This window comes from Orbicella faveolata, unplaced genomic scaffold (genome assembly GCF_042242905.1).
Source record: "Orbicella faveolata isolate gen_17 unplaced genomic scaffold, um_ofav_v1 contig_3, whole genome shotgun sequence".
NCBI lineage: Eukaryota > Metazoa > Cnidaria > Anthozoa > Scleractinia > Merulinidae > Orbicella > Orbicella faveolata.
This window is the reverse complement of record NW_028301558.1, coordinates 6,206,846-6,227,500: the sequence shown is the minus strand read 5'-3', so window position 1 is coordinate 6,227,500 and position 20,655 is coordinate 6,206,846. Positions and strand designations below refer to the sequence as shown.

General features: G+C 39.2%; 3 protein-coding genes across 3 annotated transcripts in view; 1 reads left to right on the top strand and 2 right to left on the bottom strand.

Moving 5' to 3' along the window:
- Positions 1-4,121, top strand: part of LOC110068160 (uncharacterized) — a 10,962-nt gene extending 6,841 nt beyond the window's left edge. The window contains exon 3 of the mRNA XM_089297988.1: positions 1-4,121. This exon is cut by the window's left edge and continues 307 nt beyond it. Within this exon, the coding sequence (XP_089154114.1) occupies positions 1-3,106 (3,106 nt within the window). The 3' untranslated portion in view covers positions 3,107-4,121.
- A 215-nt stretch (positions 4,122-4,336) lies between these two features.
- Positions 4,337-14,754, bottom strand: LOC110068244 (uncharacterized). Its single transcript, XM_089297993.1, has 12 exons — positions 14,441-14,754; positions 12,447-12,557; positions 11,588-11,673; positions 11,157-11,220; positions 9,973-10,111; positions 9,281-9,416; positions 8,649-8,762; positions 8,089-8,159; positions 7,115-7,197; positions 6,552-6,620; positions 5,618-5,710; positions 4,337-4,910 (listed from the first exon to the last, which is right to left on the bottom strand). The coding sequence occupies exons 1-12, from the start codon at positions 14,510-14,512 to the stop codon at positions 4,788-4,790; spliced, it is 1,161 nt and encodes a 386-aa protein (XP_089154119.1). The 5' UTR covers positions 14,513-14,754; the 3' UTR covers positions 4,337-4,787.
- Positions 14,755-16,438: 1,684 nt separating this feature from the next.
- Positions 16,439-18,932, bottom strand: LOC110068159 (uncharacterized). Its single transcript, XM_020775529.2, has 2 exons — positions 18,539-18,932; positions 16,439-17,666 (listed from the first exon to the last, which is right to left on the bottom strand). The coding sequence occupies exons 1-2, from the start codon at positions 18,719-18,721 to the stop codon at positions 17,370-17,372; spliced, it is 480 nt and encodes a 159-aa protein (XP_020631188.2). The 5' UTR covers positions 18,722-18,932; the 3' UTR covers positions 16,439-17,369.
- Between the last annotated feature and the right edge of the window lie 1,723 nt (positions 18,933-20,655).

The following is a 20,655-nucleotide window of genomic DNA, read 5'->3' as shown; positions in this document are numbered from 1 at the left end:
TTTACAACAACTGGAGAAAACTTTTGTCCTTATTCTGGATAATGCTGACGACTTATTGGAATCTGGAGATAGCGAAGTAAAAGACGACTTCCTAAGATTTGCGGAGGAAATTCTTGCCCAATGCAGTCACATCAAGGTTCTCTTCACTACTCGTGAGCGTCTAGACTACCTTAGGCATAAACTGCCCATCCATCAAGAAAGAGTTGGTGTGCTGGATGAAGTATCCTCGGTAAGTTTAGTGCAGTCCCTACTGCCATGTGTCTCGGACAATGACTGTGATTGTATGGTAAAGGAATGTGGACAAGTTCCTTTGGCAATGCGATTGATGTGTGGCATCATGAAGGAAGAAAATGTTTCACTTTCCGAGCTCTTAGAGGAGTTGAAGTCCTCGCCGCTTGTTGAAGTTTTGGACAATGAAAGTTTCTCTGATGACGCTCGACTAAAAATCATAATCAACAGATCCTTTGAAAGACTACCTGGCCAAGAGAGGGATGCGTTTGTCTCGCTGGCTGTTTTTCCGAGTTTCTTTGGAGTGCAGGAAACTAAGGCTGTTTTGGATTTGGAGACAGCCAGACTGACCAAGAAAGTGATTCATTCACTGGAACGAAAGTCTTTAATAGAATGCAGCTACGATTTTGAATCCTGCATAATTCATTCACTTTTGCGATCTTTCATCGACGAAAGGAGAACTGCTAACCACGCAGTTCAAACCATTTTCAATGCAGCTCAACTTCGTTTCTACGACTATCACATCTCTAGTTTTAGAGCTGCAAATGAAAAATTTTTAACGGGTTATTCTGTTGACGCGTACGAAGTTTTCGTTGGTCAGCGAGAAAGCATCCTGCTTTCCCTTAAAAATGGAACAAAGGATGATGCCCTCTATCCCAAGATTGTAAAAGTTTTGTCTCAGGCCGAGATTTTTTTGTGTGCTCTACTGCCTAATGAAGGGTTATTATTCAACAAACTTTACTCTACCACAGTAGAAGAGGCAAAGAAAAGGCAACGTCGAGACGATGAATGCAATCTACTTGCCGCCAAGTCGTTTGGCTCCTTGGGCGGGTTTTACGTCGATCGTCAAGACCTGAACCTGTCCTTACAAGCTGGTTTTCTTGACACTAATAGCTGCCCAGCGAAGCGTTTATGTTACCTTGGTGTCCATCAGCTACTATGCGGGAAAACGGATGACGGAATATCGTCTCTAACGGCTTCTGTAGATCGTCTGAATAGTGACTGTGACGAGAAAGTTCTTAAGGTACTTACCTACCACGTACTTGCAGTCTATTGCAGAAAAAAAGGAGACATGAAAAAGGCATCCGAGTTTCAAACGTTCTGTAATAATGAGTGTAAGTCTGCGTCGTTTTCTCCTGCAGTTCGCAATCTGTTCTTACGAGACATCTCTTCAGTTGGTAACGTGACAGATTTGAACAGTATCGGCGTCGAGCAAGATGTGTTCTTTTTTGCAGTAGTGGCTGAATTACTACCTGTACTTTACAAGGAGCTGGAGTTTGGCAAGCAGACTGAAGTGGAACGATCTATAATGACCCATCATCTTGTTGGACTGCACAAAGTTCTTCTTGCGTTATTTGACAAAGGAATTGTCCGTATTAGGGTACTAGAGGCATGTTGCAATGCATTATATAGCTTGAGGTGTTTCAAGGAAGCAGCAGAAGGCTTTCAAATGATAACAAACGAACTTGAAAAGACGCAGAGAAGCGAGCTCAAACGCACGGCACAAAATTACCTTTTTCGCGGTTTAGCTCTAAAAGAAATGAAAGACTACGAGAGAGCGTCTTTCTGTTTAAAGAAATCCCTTAACATTAGAAGGCAGCTGTTGCAAGAAAATGAAGACGCAATGCACGGCGACAAAATGGTCAGAGAGGTTCTTGATTCACTTGAGCATTGTTTGACAGTGCAAAAAAATTGCGATGGCGTTACTACTGGCCACACTGACGACCTCAAAGTTGTCCTCGAAGAACTGAAAAGTGTTGTTAAGTCAATGGAGAAGACGTATGACGCGGATCACGCTAAAATCGCGACAAACTATAACCAGCTTGGTTGTTGCTACTTCTTAGTAAACGACTACAATGCAGCCCTTGAGTCAATAGAGCAGGCCATAAAGATTAGAAAAGAGCACGTGGAAGATTCCGATGACGAAGTAGGATTTCTAATTAATAAAGGAAAGACGTGTTTCGAAATGAATCGGAACATCGAGGCTGGCAAGGCATTCCAAAGTGCCTTGGATCTGAGGAAATTGTTGGGGATTGAAGATCACGCGGATACTGCCATTATTTACGATGCATTTGGAGCAAACCATTTTCACTTGGAAGAGTTCAGTGAAGCTCTTGACGCGTGTCACCAGTCCTTACAGATTAGGAAGAAGCATTTAGGTGATCACACCCTTACAGCCCAAAGCTTTACTGCGACAGGATCTTTGTATTTCCAGATGGGGAGGTACGAGGCTGCTAGAGAGCATTTTCAGCACGCTGCTTATTTAGCAAAATCGTTGCTCGGTGACCATGAAGAGACTGCCTCTAAGTTCGACCAGCTGGCTGCAGCGTATCTTAAAATGGAGAAGTACAGAGGAGCTCTTAATGCTTATCAGGAAGCTAGGAACATACGATTGAAGGTATTGGGCGAACACCCGGATACAGCCATAAGCTTTCACCAATTTGGATGCACATGTTTTAAGATGGGCAATTTTAAGGAAGCTGCTAGGTCCTTTCGAAAAGCGTCAGAGATGAGGTTAAATTTTCTTGGTGACCACTTAGACACGGCCCTGAGCTGTCACTGCCTTGGCGAAGCGCAGCTATTTAACGGTGACTTCAGCGGTGCCTTGGAATCTTTGCACGCAGCCTTAAGTATCAGAGACAAAGAACTGGGGATCCATTCAGAAACGGCCGCAACTTCAGAGCTGCTAGGCCGCGCCTATGAAGGCCTGGGTCAACACGACTTAGCTTGTCAGCAAATCAGAAGAACACTTGAAATGAGAGAATACCTGCAGACAGATGTGAACACTGCGCTGAGTGATCCCAGTAATCCGTTTCTCGGGTGTAATTCAGAAGGAGAATACTTAAGTCTGATTTATTCGAACGTTCCACGAGTCTAGAAAAACTCCATCCACATCAATATTGAAACGCATGAAAACGTACATCATTGATAAGTAAATTTTAAACTCGGTATTGAAATGTGAAAGGTGAATTGATCAACGTGACACGAGTGTGGGACAAAGAAAAACTCTGAGTCCCCGACAGAAATCGAATCCATGACCTCCCGAACACCGAGCGGGTGGTCTATCCACCTAGTTACGAGAACTCATGGAGAGCAAGGTCATTTAACTGAGTCCATATGTCATCAGTTCACCTTTCACGACGTATGTCACATGAACTCAGTTAAATGACCTTGCTCTCCATGAGTTCTCGTAGCTCAGTGGATAGACCTATGAAGATCTATGAAGCAGTGAACCCCAGGCTGGGAGAAGAGCTAGCGCCTGGCGCCTTTAAACCTTATCGGTGAGAAGATTGGGTCTTAACTTGGCAGCAAAATGTGGAGTTTTTCCTAATGTAACAAGCCAACAACTCGACGTGTGCCTCGATCTGGCCAAGGAGGGACGCCTTCAGACGATGCAGTCAACAACTCATCAAGACCAAAAGACACGTTCACAACTTTCGAACAAAATCAAAGCTCATTAACGTGAAATGACAAAAACATTTACAGACTAAGCTCGTAGCGTACAGAAACTGAGATATTTAGCTGTGTGTTATGACTTACGAATCTTGTACAGGCGGCTCTCCAACTCAGTCAATAGGTTCATACCACTGCTAGCTACTGCTGTGGTGATGAAAGACACCATATAAACACTAAATAATATAGACCACCGTATTTACACTAAGATACATGTAGCATTCTTACTGTAGAATTTTGGGCATCAAAGACGTGGTTTACTTTAAGAACTCAGGAGTTAGGTATGTCGATCTATAAGCCGCTAATACAATCGAGAAAATTCCAAAAGAATACAGGCTGATGCCTCGTGATGTGAGGACGTTGATGAAGCAACGGACCGGTGACAACTTACATCCCTGGGTTGGTTGCAATTTCAGTAAAAAAAAAAAAAAAACAGCAAATAGTTTTTGCAGGTTGCAGGCTGAAAAATCGACTTTTTAAGTTCCAGTAAGTCTACTTAGCACTTTGAGTAGCCTGAATAGCACTCCAGTTAGCCCAAATAAGCTTAGGTTGCTTGCGGGTAGCCTTTATACTCGGGTTTGTTCGGCTAAAATTCGAATAAACAGGTCGTTTCAACCCAAAAAAATACTTGCCGGTAAAAAACATTAGGTAAGGATTAAAGTTGACACGGGTTTTATTTGTTGCCGCAGATTATTTCAATGCTACTGGTTGAGATAAGTTAAAGTAAAAATCAAACGTCAAAAACGAACAAAAATTGAGAAGTCCTTAAATATTAATACTCGATTAGCGTAATCTCGCTTTGAACAACCAGGGCCTGAACGGTAGAAGCAACCAACATCAGCACATCCCTTAGACATTTCAAGAAAGGTTCAGCAGGATTTTGGAAAAACTTTTGACGACTTCTTGAGATCTTTTACCGAATAACACTCCAGGAAAATTTACCAGTCACTCTTAAAACTTTCAGAACTTTCCAGCAACACCTTCCACGGCTGCACAGCGTGGTATTAAGCTGCTTCTTAGCCGTAACCTGGTGAGGCGTGCCGCTTTATAGCTTAGCCTGTAAGTACAGGCATTCATGTAGCTTACTCGGGATCCCAAACCAAACATCAAAAGTCAATTGGCGAAGGTGAGAATTCTGAAGGATGCTCCAGACGACAGAAAACACAGTACTTATGGTTCACCTCGTCATCCAGCTGAGCAATTGAGAAAGGCTTGCTACAGTTTTGACACTGAAATACCAAGTGATATATGAAAGTAAGGTTAAAATAATCAAAAGCTACTTCTTACAATTGAATGTAAAATTTACTAACAACGTCAGTAGTTATACCTAATGTAGTTCTGGGTGGGCGGGGCCTCTACACAGTTAGAAATATGTTGCATCACTAGACTATGAGTTGTATTTGTTGAGTTGTGAAACACAAGTGGAAGTATGGACAGCATGCAATGTTGTTGAGAACACGGGCTGCAGATGAGTGTTAACAAAGCTTTTTCGAGTTCTCCCAAACTTTCATGAGTGTCTCTACAACTCGATAGAAACACAGAGAAATTGTTTTGCTATTTCTTGTCAAAAATACCGTGACAAAAAGGGAGGTAACTCACTTGCTTATTTGTTTATCAGAAATAAAAAATTTTCCTTTGCTCGCACCTCCATTACATCATCAGTTCTTGCTAGTTCTGTGTTTCAATAAAGATAAAGAAGTTGATTGCATGCTTTCTTACAAGGTGTTTTCTAAAACCAAATGGCCCCTGAGGTTTAGCTGTATTGAGGAAAACTGGGTTGGGAAAATTGAGTCCTCCATCTTTTAACCTCGCCCTTAAATTCTCTTTCTTCCTTATGCTTCTAATACTTGACAATTAAAATCATCCCTTGAAAAACACCGGAAGATTTTAATTAGGATTTAATAACGACACAGTGGACATGCCATCTGAAACAAACCTGCACAATTCTCAGTCCTATGTTTTTTCTGTGTTCTAACACAACTGGTATATCTTCACTTGACTCTATGTTCCACATACGGACAGTGTTGTCCTAAAAGTTGTGTATAAACAAACCAACTTAAATTATTTTTTTCAAGTCCAACATTCGGTTCAACACAGGATCAGATGGATCTTCCACAATCATTCAATGCTGTATTGTAAAGCACATGGATCTTCCAATTAAAAAAAAAAAAGAATTAAAAAAAAAGCTGGATGAGTGCACTATCATGCCATAAGAAATTATATAAGAAATTATCTAAAACAAGACAAGTAGTCCATATTTGCTCCCAATACTAGCTTTCAGAAAATATAATGTAATAGCTTGCACTGCTCATCTCCACTCCAGATTGAGCAGTCCAGGTTTGAGCACTGGCCGAGGACATTGTGTTGTACTATTGGGCAAGACATTTTACTCTCACAGTGCCTCCCTCCACCCCAGGTGTATAAATGGGTACCAGCAAATTTAATGCTGGAGGGTAACCCTGCAATGGACCAGCATCCCATCCAGGGGGGAGTATAGAAATACTCCTATTTGCTTCATGCTAATGAAACTAGGATAAGTCACGGCGTCGTATGCAGACTTTTCCTGACCTTTCACTGTACGTGTGTGTATTAAAATTCTTAGAAAGAAAGGGCAGTTTAAGCAAGACATATAGACTCTTCACAGATTCTAAATTCACCAGTATAAATAGAATTGATAAAATAATTATAACTAAATAGGAATTTGCAGTGGCACATCCCATAATGCATTGACAGGCTCTTTGTCCACTGTTTCCAGATTGAATTGGAATTTAGAAGTCCTGGTTTTTTGTTAATTAGTAGTAGGTAATCAATTTAAATTAATAATTATGCATCTAAGCAAAGTAGTGATTATTTTAGTTTTAAATACTAACATTTGAACATGAGATTATCCATTTCTGATCAGCACTGAGTTTGCAGTCATTTACCCAGCCTGTGTGACCCTAAAATGAAAACCAATTATTACAGAATAAAGAAGACCACTCTTATCTCATCGAAAAACTGAAGTGACTAATTTTCATTATACAGTTATTTCATTATTTAAATAAACTCCCTCTCTAGTAAATATTGCTCCTCTACATTAACCCACTGTACTCTCCCGGACCAATCATAACTGAGCCCTAACAGTTGCAACAAATGATGAGAATCATGAGACAAAAACAAATTCACTATAACACATTGTATGTTCATTACAATAGTGCTTCAATTTTCCTTCAGGAGCCATATTCACAAACCCCTCAGCCTCTAGGTTAGATTGTATCTTAACTGTTGTGTATTACAAGAATATAAAATGCTGTCTTTAAGAAGCAGTACTTAGGATGCATCTTAACTTAGGAGAATGTTGTAAATCTGGCCCGAGGTTCGAAAACTTTGAGCACTTTTACCTCACGCAATTGCAGTAATTACCGTAGGTAATGTCTAGATAAACAAAGAATACCTTAAGTGCAAACTTCTGGCAACAGTTTTCAACATCCCAGATGACCAAAGTTTCATCATATGATGAGGACACTAACATACTACCTACAAGAGAGAGAACCACATATGATCATCAAGAAGACTGTCAAATGAGTGCTGAGATTACAGAAATACTAATGGTATCTATGTAAACAAGCAAAAATGTTTCTTCTGATTCCATTGAATAATTCATACTACAATAAAGTTGCCTTAGCAGAATCAAAATATTTAACTATATATGAGCTTCCAGAGCTGTCACACCCGGGGGGGGGGGGGGGGTACTCTGGGAATTTCTGGGAGGGGATGTGCCGCTGGGTCCCTGGAGCCCTTAGCCTATACCAGAGCTAGTTCAGCTGAATTTTGCTACCCTATACTAGAGTAAACTCCCCAAATCCCCCTATCTATCGACACTATTGCGGCTGATTTGCGTAAATTTAAACTTGCCGATTTGATTTTTTTTTATATTTTTGAGTGGCAATTCCTGGTTTCCTTAGTCTAGAGAAAATCTTCAACCAACTAGTCAGTTTTGGGAAATATTCTAGACCCAAACGCTCTGATTTATATACCCTATCCTAGAGTAAACTGCTTGAAAACCATACCCTTCACAGCGGTACATACCTATATAGCCCATATGTGTTAGTGCCCCCCCCCCCCCCCGCCCAGGCTGTCACAGCACCTTTCTCAAGTGATGAAAAATTTTAATTATCACATAGCCTATGATGACCAAAGTCACATGACAAGATGTCACAGCACAGGACCACAACTGTCTCAAATGAGGGTTTAGGCCTGGTACTTGACTTAACATTTTATTAAAACACCTATCTTCACGATATTTTGGGCAAAGTAGGACGCCCAACAGTATAAATATGATTGTATCAGACACAGAGGGATTATCAAACTATTAATCATTATTACAACTGAGAAAGCAGGACTAGGTTGAGTTCATTATTTTCTTACCATCCTCACTGAAGTTGCAAGCACTGATGGAGCCTTCATGTCCTTTGGAAAAGGTTAGTGGTCCATGATTTCTGGAGACAAATGACGATGTACATGTAGGAAACAAATGATGTTACAGTCATAGCAATTCTTCACATCGTTAAGGGTTTCTGTATCCCACAATACATTATTTCAGCCTTTTCCTCTGATAACAATTTAATTAAAAACAAAGTAAGGGATATGTCAAAGAACCAAAAACACTTATTGAGAAGAGTTTAAAAGAGCTGACCCATCAGTGTCTGTGACTTAAGCTTGTTCTTACATGTAGATTCCAATTTCCCTATTGAAATATAAGTTTTCGTTTTGTGTGGCACAAAAAATCTCAATAATTTTTCAACAGGGCTGTAACCCATAGCAACTGTTGTGGCTGAGCATCCTTGATGGGCCCTTGATGTTAGGGAGAATGTGCCTGTAGTTGATACAATGAACCCATAAAGTAACAAGTTTGTTATGGGTGTTAAGATAAAGGCTACAGGTGAATCATTCAAAACTTAATGACAACCCTGTAAGCTGTTCAGTACCTATAGACACCAGTGGCAATGTCCCATATTTGAATATTCTTATCCCATGACCCTGTAGCCAATAAGTGCTCATCACTACTGAAACAACAGCTGGAGATGACATTTATATGACCCCTGAGTAGAAACAAGACAAAAAATGCAGTGAATGGAAGTAAAACATATTAGCATCAAAGATTACCTTGTACACTTTGATGTGAAAAGTAATATATCAAACATGAAAGACCGTGTTTGACCACATTTTCAAACACCAAGAAAAGACTTCAAAATAAGACATGTAGTGGAGTATTTTTGATGAAATTCAATGTCTTCAGTAATGTGGTCAAACACTGTCTTTAGTGTTTGATATACTGTCTCAGTCAAAACTAAAACTAAGGAGAAAGTGGAGGAATAAAATCACAAAAATCTACCCTTATTAAGATCAGATATTCAAACAAAGTCATGATTTCCTTTGTTTAAACTTCATGAATTATTAATGAGTTTGAGAACTGCATTTCTTGTATGTGAATATGACGACATCTGAAGGAAACATTCATAATCACCTCAGTCTGCGGCCCCAAAATGTGAGACAAATGCTTATATTCCAGTCTATAGATGCCAAAATCGTCTTTGAACAACAAAATCTGAATTCTTACCCAAGAGTAAGAGTGACATTATAATCCTCAGTGAAGGTTAGCATGTCAGTGACCTTTGTTGTTCTGTCCATGGAAGTTGTACAAATCCGGTTTTGCATTGGAGCAAATCGACAACATGTGACTGTACTCTTGTGATCTGTACATGTTAGAGGTAACAAAATTCAGAAGTTTAAAAAGTTTTGAAAATTTTAAAAATTCAACTTGCAATATATACTAGACATCCTCTTGTTCTAGAACAACTGAAAGAAACCCAAATTAATATTTAACACTCAAATTATTAATTAAAAGCTTACCCAAAAGCTAGATCAACATGTACAGCAAACTCTAGTTCTGTGTAACTCCTATATCATTATAGGGACACAGCTTTTACCATATAACATTTATCTTTCTTCTAAAAATACATTATAATTAAACCCTTTTTCATCCTTCAAGGGATAATCTCCTTGGAACCCAGCCACAAAGCTAGTTAAAATGGCCAAAAATTGTAAGTAGTGTCAGATTTAAAGATTATGCCACAAAAGTGGCCAGCCCCATCACATGCAATAACCATGATATTTAATTTCCTGTTTTACTTCTGACCTATCTACCCCTGTCCGTTCTGGAGGAAAATGACAATTGCTTGACATTCAGCTTTGGAGATAATCAAACTTCTAAAATTCTTGTAGAAAATTATTTGAATGCATGCTACTCACTGAAGAATTTCTTTATAAGAGATCCCTCCCTGACATCCCACACACTGACAGCAAAATCTAGATCACTGCTGTTGACAAGGTAGCGTCCATCATGAGAGAAGTGACAGGAAGTCACTATACCCTCATTCAATGCTTCCCACTAAAACAAGAAAATCATATTTTTCTGCTAGGAGGCATTTCCTCGACACCTTTAATTTATTTTTAGTAAATACTTTGTTTCAACTATCATCCAGTACAGGTATCCAATGAATTCAGAATAGCAACACAGGGGCATAGGGTGATTTTTTTATGTGGCTAAATATCATTTAGGCAAGGTTAAACTCAAGCTAATGCAGCCAGCTAGCGTACCCATCCAGCTAATATCATTTAGGCAAGTTAAATATGAGCTTATGCAGCCAGCGGTTTCGCCGTTTGGGAGTACGTGACCTGTGGGGCGGCCTTCAGGGGTTTCGCAGGGGTTTATGGTTCATTGCATAATTGTTGTGGTGTATTCAGCTGATTGTTGTGGATCAGTTGCACTGCTTGGCTCGCAAATCATTGCGGATTCTTGCACCCTCTCCTCCCTCCCATTTTGTTCTTGGTCAGGGTAAGTATTCTTCAGGTAAGTAGTTTCCACTGAATTTCTTTCAGTGTGACGGTGCCGGTTAGCGGACGCTCATTGGGTGGTTCTTGCTTTCCAGGGTTGCCATGGATACCTCCTAGCGGCTTATGGCTTTGGCACCCTGCTCACCTTTAAGGCACCAGTTCCCAAGCTCATCTATTTGTGATGAGTTTAATATGGTGTACACACCAAAGAGAAAATTAATCTCGAGAGTGTCTAGGGGGCAAGCCACTAGGATGGTTTGAGGGTCAACCTTTGGGGTTAATAATTAAAGATGCTTTTTTGCAAATAAAATATACATACATATCTAATTTTTCCGGATCTCTGGAGGTAGTCATATAATATACTGTTTTGTGAACCATACCTTGCAGGTGTAAATATTAAGTGAATTATGTAGGAACCCATAATTAGAGTCCCAAATTAAAAGAACTTTGGAGCTGATTTGGAATAATTTATTTTCATTTGATGATAATCATTAACTGACTAAGCCTTTAATAGAATAACTTGCAGCATACTTTTATTACAGAAATCAAACATGTAAACATTCATTTGGGTACAAAAAATGAGCACCAGAGAGTCATACCAGAATTGTACCAGTCTGAATATCCCAGACAAGAAGTCTTTTATCCCATCCACCGGATGCAATCCTAAATAACAACCAAAAAATAGATAACACATGATTGTATACTGACAGCTAATGGTGAAGGAAGTTGGTGGTCTCAGAAGAACACTCTATTTGTAACACTGTTAAATGTCTCCTCCTTACTTTCCTGGTGACAATCATGGGACATACAAAAATGAGCCTAGTAGGTAACAAGTGAGCATGGCAAAATAACTTACATTATTGTTACTAAGGGCCTGTCAAATTGCCAAGCAGCTTTATTTTTCTTTTCTTTTCACCAAAAAACACTGTCTACACAAATATTTCTGGCCTCAAGAGTCCTCATGGACCCAATGAGGATGAGTGAGTGTGACACAAATATTTACTCAGAACTAACACATCCTCTGTCAAACCTTGCACTGTTAGGGTCTGTGTGACAGCAAGTCACATATGAATTGTGGCCTTTATACACCTTGACTTGTGCTCCAGAGGTCGCATCCTGATATGTAATGATAGAAAGTAAATAATAATTAGCAATTATTCCACAAGAGTGTCTTGGATATATAAACAATAGCCTCCATTTGGCGCGAAAACATGCTCGGATATTTGACCACGGACATTATCAGTTATGCGAAGTGAACAGTTTTCCAAGAGTGTAGCTTGAGGAAAACTGCGAGCTTTGAGGAACAGATAATGTCCAAGGACAAATATCTGAGCATATTTTCAAAGTCAGTTGGAGGCTATTGTGTTAATTATCCTTCATATATTTTTCCCAACACGCATAGTTTTGAGAATTGGGGCATATTCTCAGATATTCCCCAGTTTTTGCTGGGGAAAATTCAGTCATGTGAAGTGTTTAAACCAATCATGAGCAAGCGAAAATACTTGATGGATTATAAGAGATGATAGACAACCAACTAGGTGGATAGTGCCAAGTTGGCTATAATCATCTCATAAATCCAACAAACATGAGTGGAATAATTGCTTTGTTAAAAATCCCCCAAAATATAGAAAACTAATTAAAAATAAATTAACAATAAAAATGCCCCATGAAATCATGTGTATGCTTACTATATCATTTTTGTACAACATGGTATGATTACTCATATACCATGATAGATAAGCCGCTGAAAACTCTTGAATTGCATTATTCAATGATCCAGTTTTTAATAATAGTAGTTATACTATCATGTTTCTGGGCATGATATGGAAGTAACGCTTCTAGATCCCAGCAACTTCCAAAACAATGCCCAGTGAATGAAATCTACCTACCCAAAGTCTCAGGGTCTTGTCATGTGAGGCAGTGACAATTTTGGAGTCATCAAATGTAAATGAACAACTGTTCACAGCATCTTTATGCCCTCTTAATACTTTTATCTTCACCTATAAAGGAGAAATTGTTAAACACTTGTAATGGTTGCCTTCAAGCTCAACTGTTCAACTGATCTTAATTTACGATGAATGTCTTTTGCAAATCCTTTCTAGAGGGACCAGCCCTTTAAATCTAGAACAATACAGTTACTGACTATTAATAGCATAGATATCTCATCAGTTCAAAATGTAGACTGCAGACTGCAAACCAGGTATAAAACACATTCTGAAAAGAGAAATGTTTTTTTTTTTTCCATTGGTGGTCTTAAATACAGGTGATATCCTGATGTCATCTTAAAGTTTAGCAAGTGTCACAAAATTGCTTTTTCCTGGTCATTTTCCTGGAAAATTCATATTTTGAGGAACATTCTTGGCCTACCTTCCATACATTTTATTTTTAAGCAGTGTCAAGGCCATATTCATTCTTCAATAGAATTTCAAGCTTCCACAGTCTTCTCACATTCTGTGTGAGATGTCAGTATTAAGTAACACTGAGTATTCCAGAAACACCAGAGTGTGACAACACGGGACAACCTTTTGGCCTTTTTATCCGATATAACAATGTTCATTTTCTAACAGTTAGTGTAAAACTCAGACTGTGGACTACAAACTGCAAATCAGGGGTAGAATGCAGACCAGGGGTAAAATGCACGCTGCAGGCTTTTTAACTGAATCATCATTGTTACCATTTCCATCATTGAGAGCCTACCGTAGACAGGCCAACCAGAGCGTTATTTAGATTAACCTAAGTGATACTCACACTAACCTGAGTGATATTCAGTCTAACCAGAGTTTAGACTTTTACTGCAATTAGCCTGAATAACCCTGTTTACCATTAGCACTCGATAAGGGAAATAACATGATGCATACTTAAAAATTCTGTAGTCGGCAGTCTGCATTTTACCCCTGGTCTGCGGTCTGCATTTTAACACCAGTCTGCATTTTACCCCTGATCTACAGTCTGCATTTTACCCCCAGTCTGTAGTCTGCAGTCTGCAGTCTGCGCTTTACATTGACCAATTTTCATTTTCTAAACAAAATGCAGACTGAAGACAAAACTGTTGATATATTTTCAATGCTCAAAGGTGACCACACTAACTAATAATTTGTAGTCATTAAACAGATGCAAGATAAAACCACAAGTCAAAGTGAACAAATAGCCTGTCACAAAAACAATGTGTCACTTTTCTCTGTAAAAATTAGCTGATTCCCCTTCATTTATATTACTAAAAGAAATATTTCAAACATAAGAAACTTAAGCATTCTTTAATTTGCTCCAAGATTCTCACCCAAAACTATTTCTCACTTAACAAACATGTCACTCTCTTTAATGCAAGTTATTAAGATGGCATGTTATCATGCGGCACATATTAGGAAGAAAAAAAAGTTTTTATACCCAGTCTGACCCTACCTTTTTTACCCAGTCTGCAGTATACAGTCTGTATTGTGTACCTAGTCTGCAGTCTACAGTCTGCATTTTGTAACCGGTCTGCAGTCTACAGTCTGCATTTTGTACCTAGTCCGCGGTTTACAGTCTGCATTTTGTACCTAGTCTGCAGTCTACAGTCTGCATTTTGTAACCGGTCTGCAGTCTACAGTCTGCATTTTGTACCTAGCCTGCATATGGTAACCGGTCTGCAGTCTGCATTTTGTACTGACCGCATAAGTGTCGATGAAAGTGCAATCTAAACAATTGTTATTGTTTCCTCCACAGTTTGGAGCTAGTTGTCCAGGTCCAGAAAATGGGTTACCAGCTACCAGGATTTTAATTTTAACTTATCTTAATATTTGTTTAAAGTAAAATCATCTTAATTAATATTAATCTATTCAAGTATAAATGTTCCTTGTCAAATTTTTCCTTAGCTTTGTGCGGGCAACGCATCGTGACGTTATACCTGTGCCAGGGACTGGTGTTCCCATGTTGCTCCTGGCTGTCCTTCACTATCAGACTCTTCTTCACCTGGCATACTTCAACCAACTTTACAAACATCTCATTTCTACTCTACACGTTTTACAAGTTCGTATGTTGACATTCTCCAAGACAACAACTCTCCGCCATTTTGATTCGTCGGCACGCTAAGGCATGTGGGACGTTTTGTACCCAGTTTCTTCGGTAACCCGGCGGGTCGGCAAACAACGCGCAAATACCCGGAAATTGCTTAGCAAAATGAGCAGTATTCTCTCTTCGTTATGCAGATTTTCTTTTTGTTTTCAGCGATTACAATACCTGATGTTGAAGTAGACACGTATCAAATTTATTGCCCATGCAGTTTTTTTTTCTTTTTATACGCGGACTGCAAGGGAGAATAATCTTTGTTTCGGCATAAGTTCTTATTCATAATCTAATTTTACAAAAATATGAAAAATAAGAAAATTAAAAAAAATAATAAACAAATAAACAAACAAACACAAATACACACGATTTTCTTTCTAAATTTTTCTCGTAAAAAATGAAAATTTTGAAACGGTTTATCCTTAACTCGACTGTCCGCTCGGTGTGATATGATTTGGCAGCGGACGCCTTTTCTCTTTATCGTAGCTGTGATTAAGAGCTGGTTTCGCGGAGTAAAATCAGGAGGTCTGAACTTTTTCATTTCGGTGGACCTTTTTATACCAGTTCGTTTATACATAAACTTGTGAATAATTATGATGACGAAGAAATACATACATTTAATGCAATGACTGAAAGCTCAAGACTCTAAATACATTGGAACACGAATTGTCCACGTTGAAAATCGACATGCGGGTCCGTCTGTCATCGCAATGAATATTCATCAAAATATAAACTAAAATTCTATTTTGAAAACAGATTAACTTTTTGATGTGTGCTATGTTTAGAGAAACTACAAGAAAAAAACAGAAACAGTGAGCTTTCAGGGAAAGAATATCAATTAAAAAATTCAGTACTTACCATTCCCTGTTTAGGTATTGTCATAAAGTACTGTGAAGGGTCCTTGCAACAATTGAATGACAGAATGAAAATATATACAGTATATACGGTGTACTATAACTGATGCAATAAAATATCAAACAGTTCCTTTATTTAAGTAAATAAAAGCAGGTGGTTGTCTTTGTCATAAAGACGTCTTTTTCAATTCAAAATTGCACGTTTTAATACAAGCGATGCATTTTATTTTTCGTTCAACATCTAGTTGCGGTATATAAATCGCTACTTTAAGCAGACTTGAGACACCGCACTTGATATGCTTTTTCGAGTTGTATAGTAAGTCAGTATAGTACTTTACACTCACTTGCTAGAATAACTGAAATTAGGTTGGCATTGCTCTTGTTCTAAACTAACTGCGCGATTGGCTCTCGTTGTCTGTGAAGTATCCATGGCTACAGTTATTCCTTGAATGAAAATTATCACAAATAGTTCGGTTCCCGGTGGAAGTGATGACAGCGTGAAAAAGCCGTTAATTCAGATTTTGTATTCAGCTGTGAAAGCCTATACTCAGTTCTCTTTTTCGTCTTATCGGGGAGATCAATGGTGGATTTAAGGGTGGGAAACCCCCGCCGCAATTTTCTTTGGGGGGTGGGGACCACCTTAATTTAAGGCCCACAGGGCTGGAAACATTTAGGGGCCAACCTCACAAAGAGGTCTGGATCCGCGACTGGAGACATATTAACTCCTGTGGAAAATTCTAACTGAGGCTCTTACTTCGAGCATTAGATGATCTAATGACGGAGGTTGTCATTTAATTATATTAATTACGAGTGAACTGTTGACGTAGTTAGTGCGGAGTGCACCGTCCATCAGCCGCTACCTTATCAACTCAAGTCATTAATTAGCTGAGTGCTTCACTAACCTGTCGGCTGTGAGCCGAGAAGAAGTGAAAAGTGCTTGAACTGAATGGAATGTACCTCGCATGTACAGATAACCGGACACCCAATTGTCGTACCACACAACACTACTTTTATTTTACTTGTCATTGAACTTCACAAATATGACACGATTTTTAACACTTACACAGCATACAAAGCTAGGATCGCACATTCAAGGACGGCGAGGCAGCAACAGAGCTACATGCTATTCGAAATGTATCCTATAGTTTTAGCCTAACAATGAAATACTCGGTTAGCTATCATTTGAAGATGTGGAATCGAAAAGGATGTTCGGTTTTTGATATCACAGCTTACCACCTTTACTGCAGCATACATACACGCTTGTGAATACCTAACCTGACCTGTGATTAGGCGTTCTTTTATTTTTTTTTCGGGCCGTCCCAAAAAAGAACACCTGGTCGCAGCTTAGTAAAGACGTGAATAAAAGACAACCACAAATACTGAAAGTGTATCTAAAAAACGGATCGATTAACCCATCTTGCTGGTTATATTAAGTGTAGAAAATACTCTCTTTTACATGTATCTCAACAGAGACGCTTCTTCAAGGGATGGCCATGAGACAGGAAAGCTTCGCAAACTGCGAGAGAAATCCGCAGGTTCCTGATAACGTTATTAAGAATTTGGCTCTTTTCAGTTGTGAATAGTCTCCCATGTAACGGTTCCTCGAATTGCGCAATACTATTTATCCGTTAGCTTTACAGAGATGGCCTCCCGTCGGACAGCACATGGACCCAGTGATAGTATAACCCATTAGTTTAAATTCCCAAGCAATCAGTAAACTGGAAGGCTGCGTCATAGTTAATACAGGGGACTAACTATGGCTGCATTTTCACTCTAAACAGAAAACTTCGCTTTGTAACTCACAAAATTCTGCAGATATGGGCTCAACTTAAACGTCCGCAGTTAAATCTTTCCTGCTACTTTTGTGTTTTCCCAGTGGCATGACGGGTTGTAACACGCTGCAAGTTCTTGTAACTGCTAAAGTTCTACAAATGGACTACCATGTTCATCAGCGCACGTGCTTATACAATAGATATGGTCTCGTTTCTCAAAGTGAGATCCCCCAAAAGCGCGCACAATCTTGTAGTACATTTCCGCAGCTATCTTGCACCTTCTCTCTTCCTTGCTGATTCCTTGAAAAAAGTACCAGATATCCAACAACGCGTCCATAATACCACGCCGCCTTCTGCTATGAGCATGTGTATGGCAGGACCGGATCATGTCCCGGAGCAATGCCTTGTCGCAATCCTCGCGCGTCCAGTTATAGTGAGTACCCTAAGGAAAGTGAGAAACATTTAATACTGAGGTTATGTCTACACTTGATGCCCGAGACCAGTGCCCGAGTGTGATTCAAGCTGGGTACTAATGTGAACAGACCATTTTTCCAAGTTCTCACACCAGAATTCGGGCACATAGTCCGCGTGCTCGGGTACAAGGTCTCGACCTAGTACTAGGGCAAAAAACGGTACTTGGGTACTTTGAGTAGCCAGTGCCTGAACGCGATACTATTTAGAGCCAGTGCCCAGGCACCGTTGCTCGATCCGGCACTGTGTGAACACAGCCTGAGATGTTTATTTAAACGGGTACGAAGGTTGCGGCATCGGCTAAGAATAACATTTGGCCGGGAGGGACATAAAGCAAAGAGAGTCGGCGAACAAATAAATTAGATTACACAGTTTTAACTTCAAATCCTGCTGATTACTTGGTTAATTTTTTTTCTATAGCAGATAGAATGAGTTTTGTTTTGATATCACATATTTCCTGGTTTAAGCTAAGAGAACATGTCAAAGTGTCAAACTGGGATGGAGTAGGAAAAATAAAGCCTGTTTGACTAAAAAAGCTATATTGTATTGCACATTTTAGACACGGAAGGCGTATCTCACCTGTTCATTTAGAATTTGTTTTTATTGTGGCACTGATTTATAATTTTAGTAACAATAAAAACATGAAGTTGTTTTGTGCAAATAGTGTCCACTCATCAAAGTAGCGCGTGGCGGAAAGTGCATAAAGAATAAAGTTTTTGCAATGTTTCAGAAGAGTGTGTTCATTAGAGCACATATATCGCGCATATTATAACACAAAACATTGACACTTGCACGTTCCTCGAAACGCACGGGAGCGCGAAACTACGATGGTACAACACTTACACATCCATAGCATATGTCGTGTTTATCGCAAGCCATTGTAAACTGCCGTTTAAACGGAGCGTTCATTCCCATCGGAGTGCTACAACCGTTTGTATTTCTGTCCGCTTCACAAACTCTGCACGAGCAAAACGTGAAGCCCATCAGCACCAGACTAAGTGTTAACACATAAGCTACAAACGCCATGATTCACGGTGATCGGTCGGCTCTTGAATTCATGTGAAGCTACCATCTCACAGAGACACGCTTTTCTTGAGGAAAGCTCAAAGCTCCGCCATTGGCGTGATATCGCCTCAGTCTATTTCAGCACTAGCCTTCTTTCAGGGGATTTTCTTGTAGAAAAACTGATTTAAAGGTTTTATAAAACCACTCGTGCTAATTAATAGTTTATGACATCATCGACCTGTACGTTTTGAAATAGTTTCCCGATCTGTTATAGTTGCTATAACAACGATTTCTGGTGGTTTAACTGGTGACTGTACAGCCCAACATTGTTAAGGGAACATTGTAGCTACAGGAGTTAAATTGTGCGCGCGCGATGTACGGCACTTGAAGTGGCGCGCGCTTCTGCAACAAATTTGCACGCGCAACATTGCGCAAGTTTTCAACGGGTTTCTGATTTAAGCTGTTTTACGCTCAATTACTATACTTTGTAGCCTTAAGAGTACTATTTTTTAGTCATTGGAAGTTTATTTCAACGTGTATTCAGTTATTTAAGGCTTTTTCATGCCTATCTGTTTCGCGCGCATGCTACCCTTGTTTTCTAGGTCTTTCTAGTAAGTTCTGTGGTGTTGCGAAAGCACACACGTAGCGCCGCGACACCCAACTAGCGTTATAAAGAGTAGTTTTTTCGTTAGCAAGATCAGTTGACGCAAGATCTGTTAATTCACTGCCGGTTAACAAGTTTCTCCAAGTTTATCATTGTTCTGGTGATCAAGGCAGCAACAAGGTAATTATTTTTTACGCTATTTTAGTTTGTTTATGTAAGCGGTTGGTATCTTTAGTCGTTTAAGTTCAGTTTCATCGCTTGTGAATTGTAAATTTATGTCTTAGGGTTTTAGGAAAAGTCAAGTTGTATACCACATCGTTTTACCGTTACTGTAAATCGATCTTAAGTTTTGTCCTTTCACTTTTGTAACTTTCGAAGCATGTGAAATGTATTTATATCCTGTTATTTTCGCAAGCTAATTTGTGATCTATTTGTATCTTTTATTTTAGTTCTCATGGCGTTTATAGAGTTTTTAAAGAATTTTAATAAACAGCAGTTTGTGAACCGTCGTTTAACCAAATCACTGGAGCAATAAACATGTCTCCATTGTTTCCAATTGTTTGTATTTTTATAGTATATGAAAACACTAATGACTTTTCCCCCTTTTGCCGGAAAACCCTTAATTTAGTTCTAAACAGCGACCAAAATGAAAATTCTCCTCACAATATTAATACGCCATTAAGGAGACAAGTATTGAGGATATAGGACATCATCAACTGGTATGATGATGTTTCATATACAAGTCAGAGTATTCTGTATAACCCAAGTTTCTCATTTTCGTGATAAAGAACTTGTGGCACTTTAGAGTCAAACATCTTTAACTGCTTTAATCCTCCGACTGATGTCTAATTCTGTAAAAATTACTTTAAGGAAGAAAATCTCTAAATTAATTGACTGATCGAAATTCATCTTGATTCCCTCGCCTTTCACATTTCGAAAACTTTAGAAGAAGAGGGCAAATTGACACAGGTCCGCTCTCAATCTATTTCGGAAGGCGATATTTCAACACATTTTATGCAACGAGTTTGTCTCACGCGGCACTCAGTGCGGGAAAACGGAAAGGGCTACGAGATTTAACACCTTGAACAATGAAAATGTTTCAACGGTTAACAGTGAAAACAAAAAAAAATTGCAAAAATTCAAATTTGCACAAAATTGTGGCGCATATTTCTTTTGAAGGTTATATTTACTGGGATCTGGACAGTTAGTGCCCAGTACCATAAAGCTGAGCGCACGATAATTTTCATTTCTTACATTTGACGTGTCAGTTAAAATCAACATTGTTGACAATCCCTTCCTTCCTCCCTCACCCCTAACCTATCTCTACCATCCCAGCGGTTTAATGGCTATC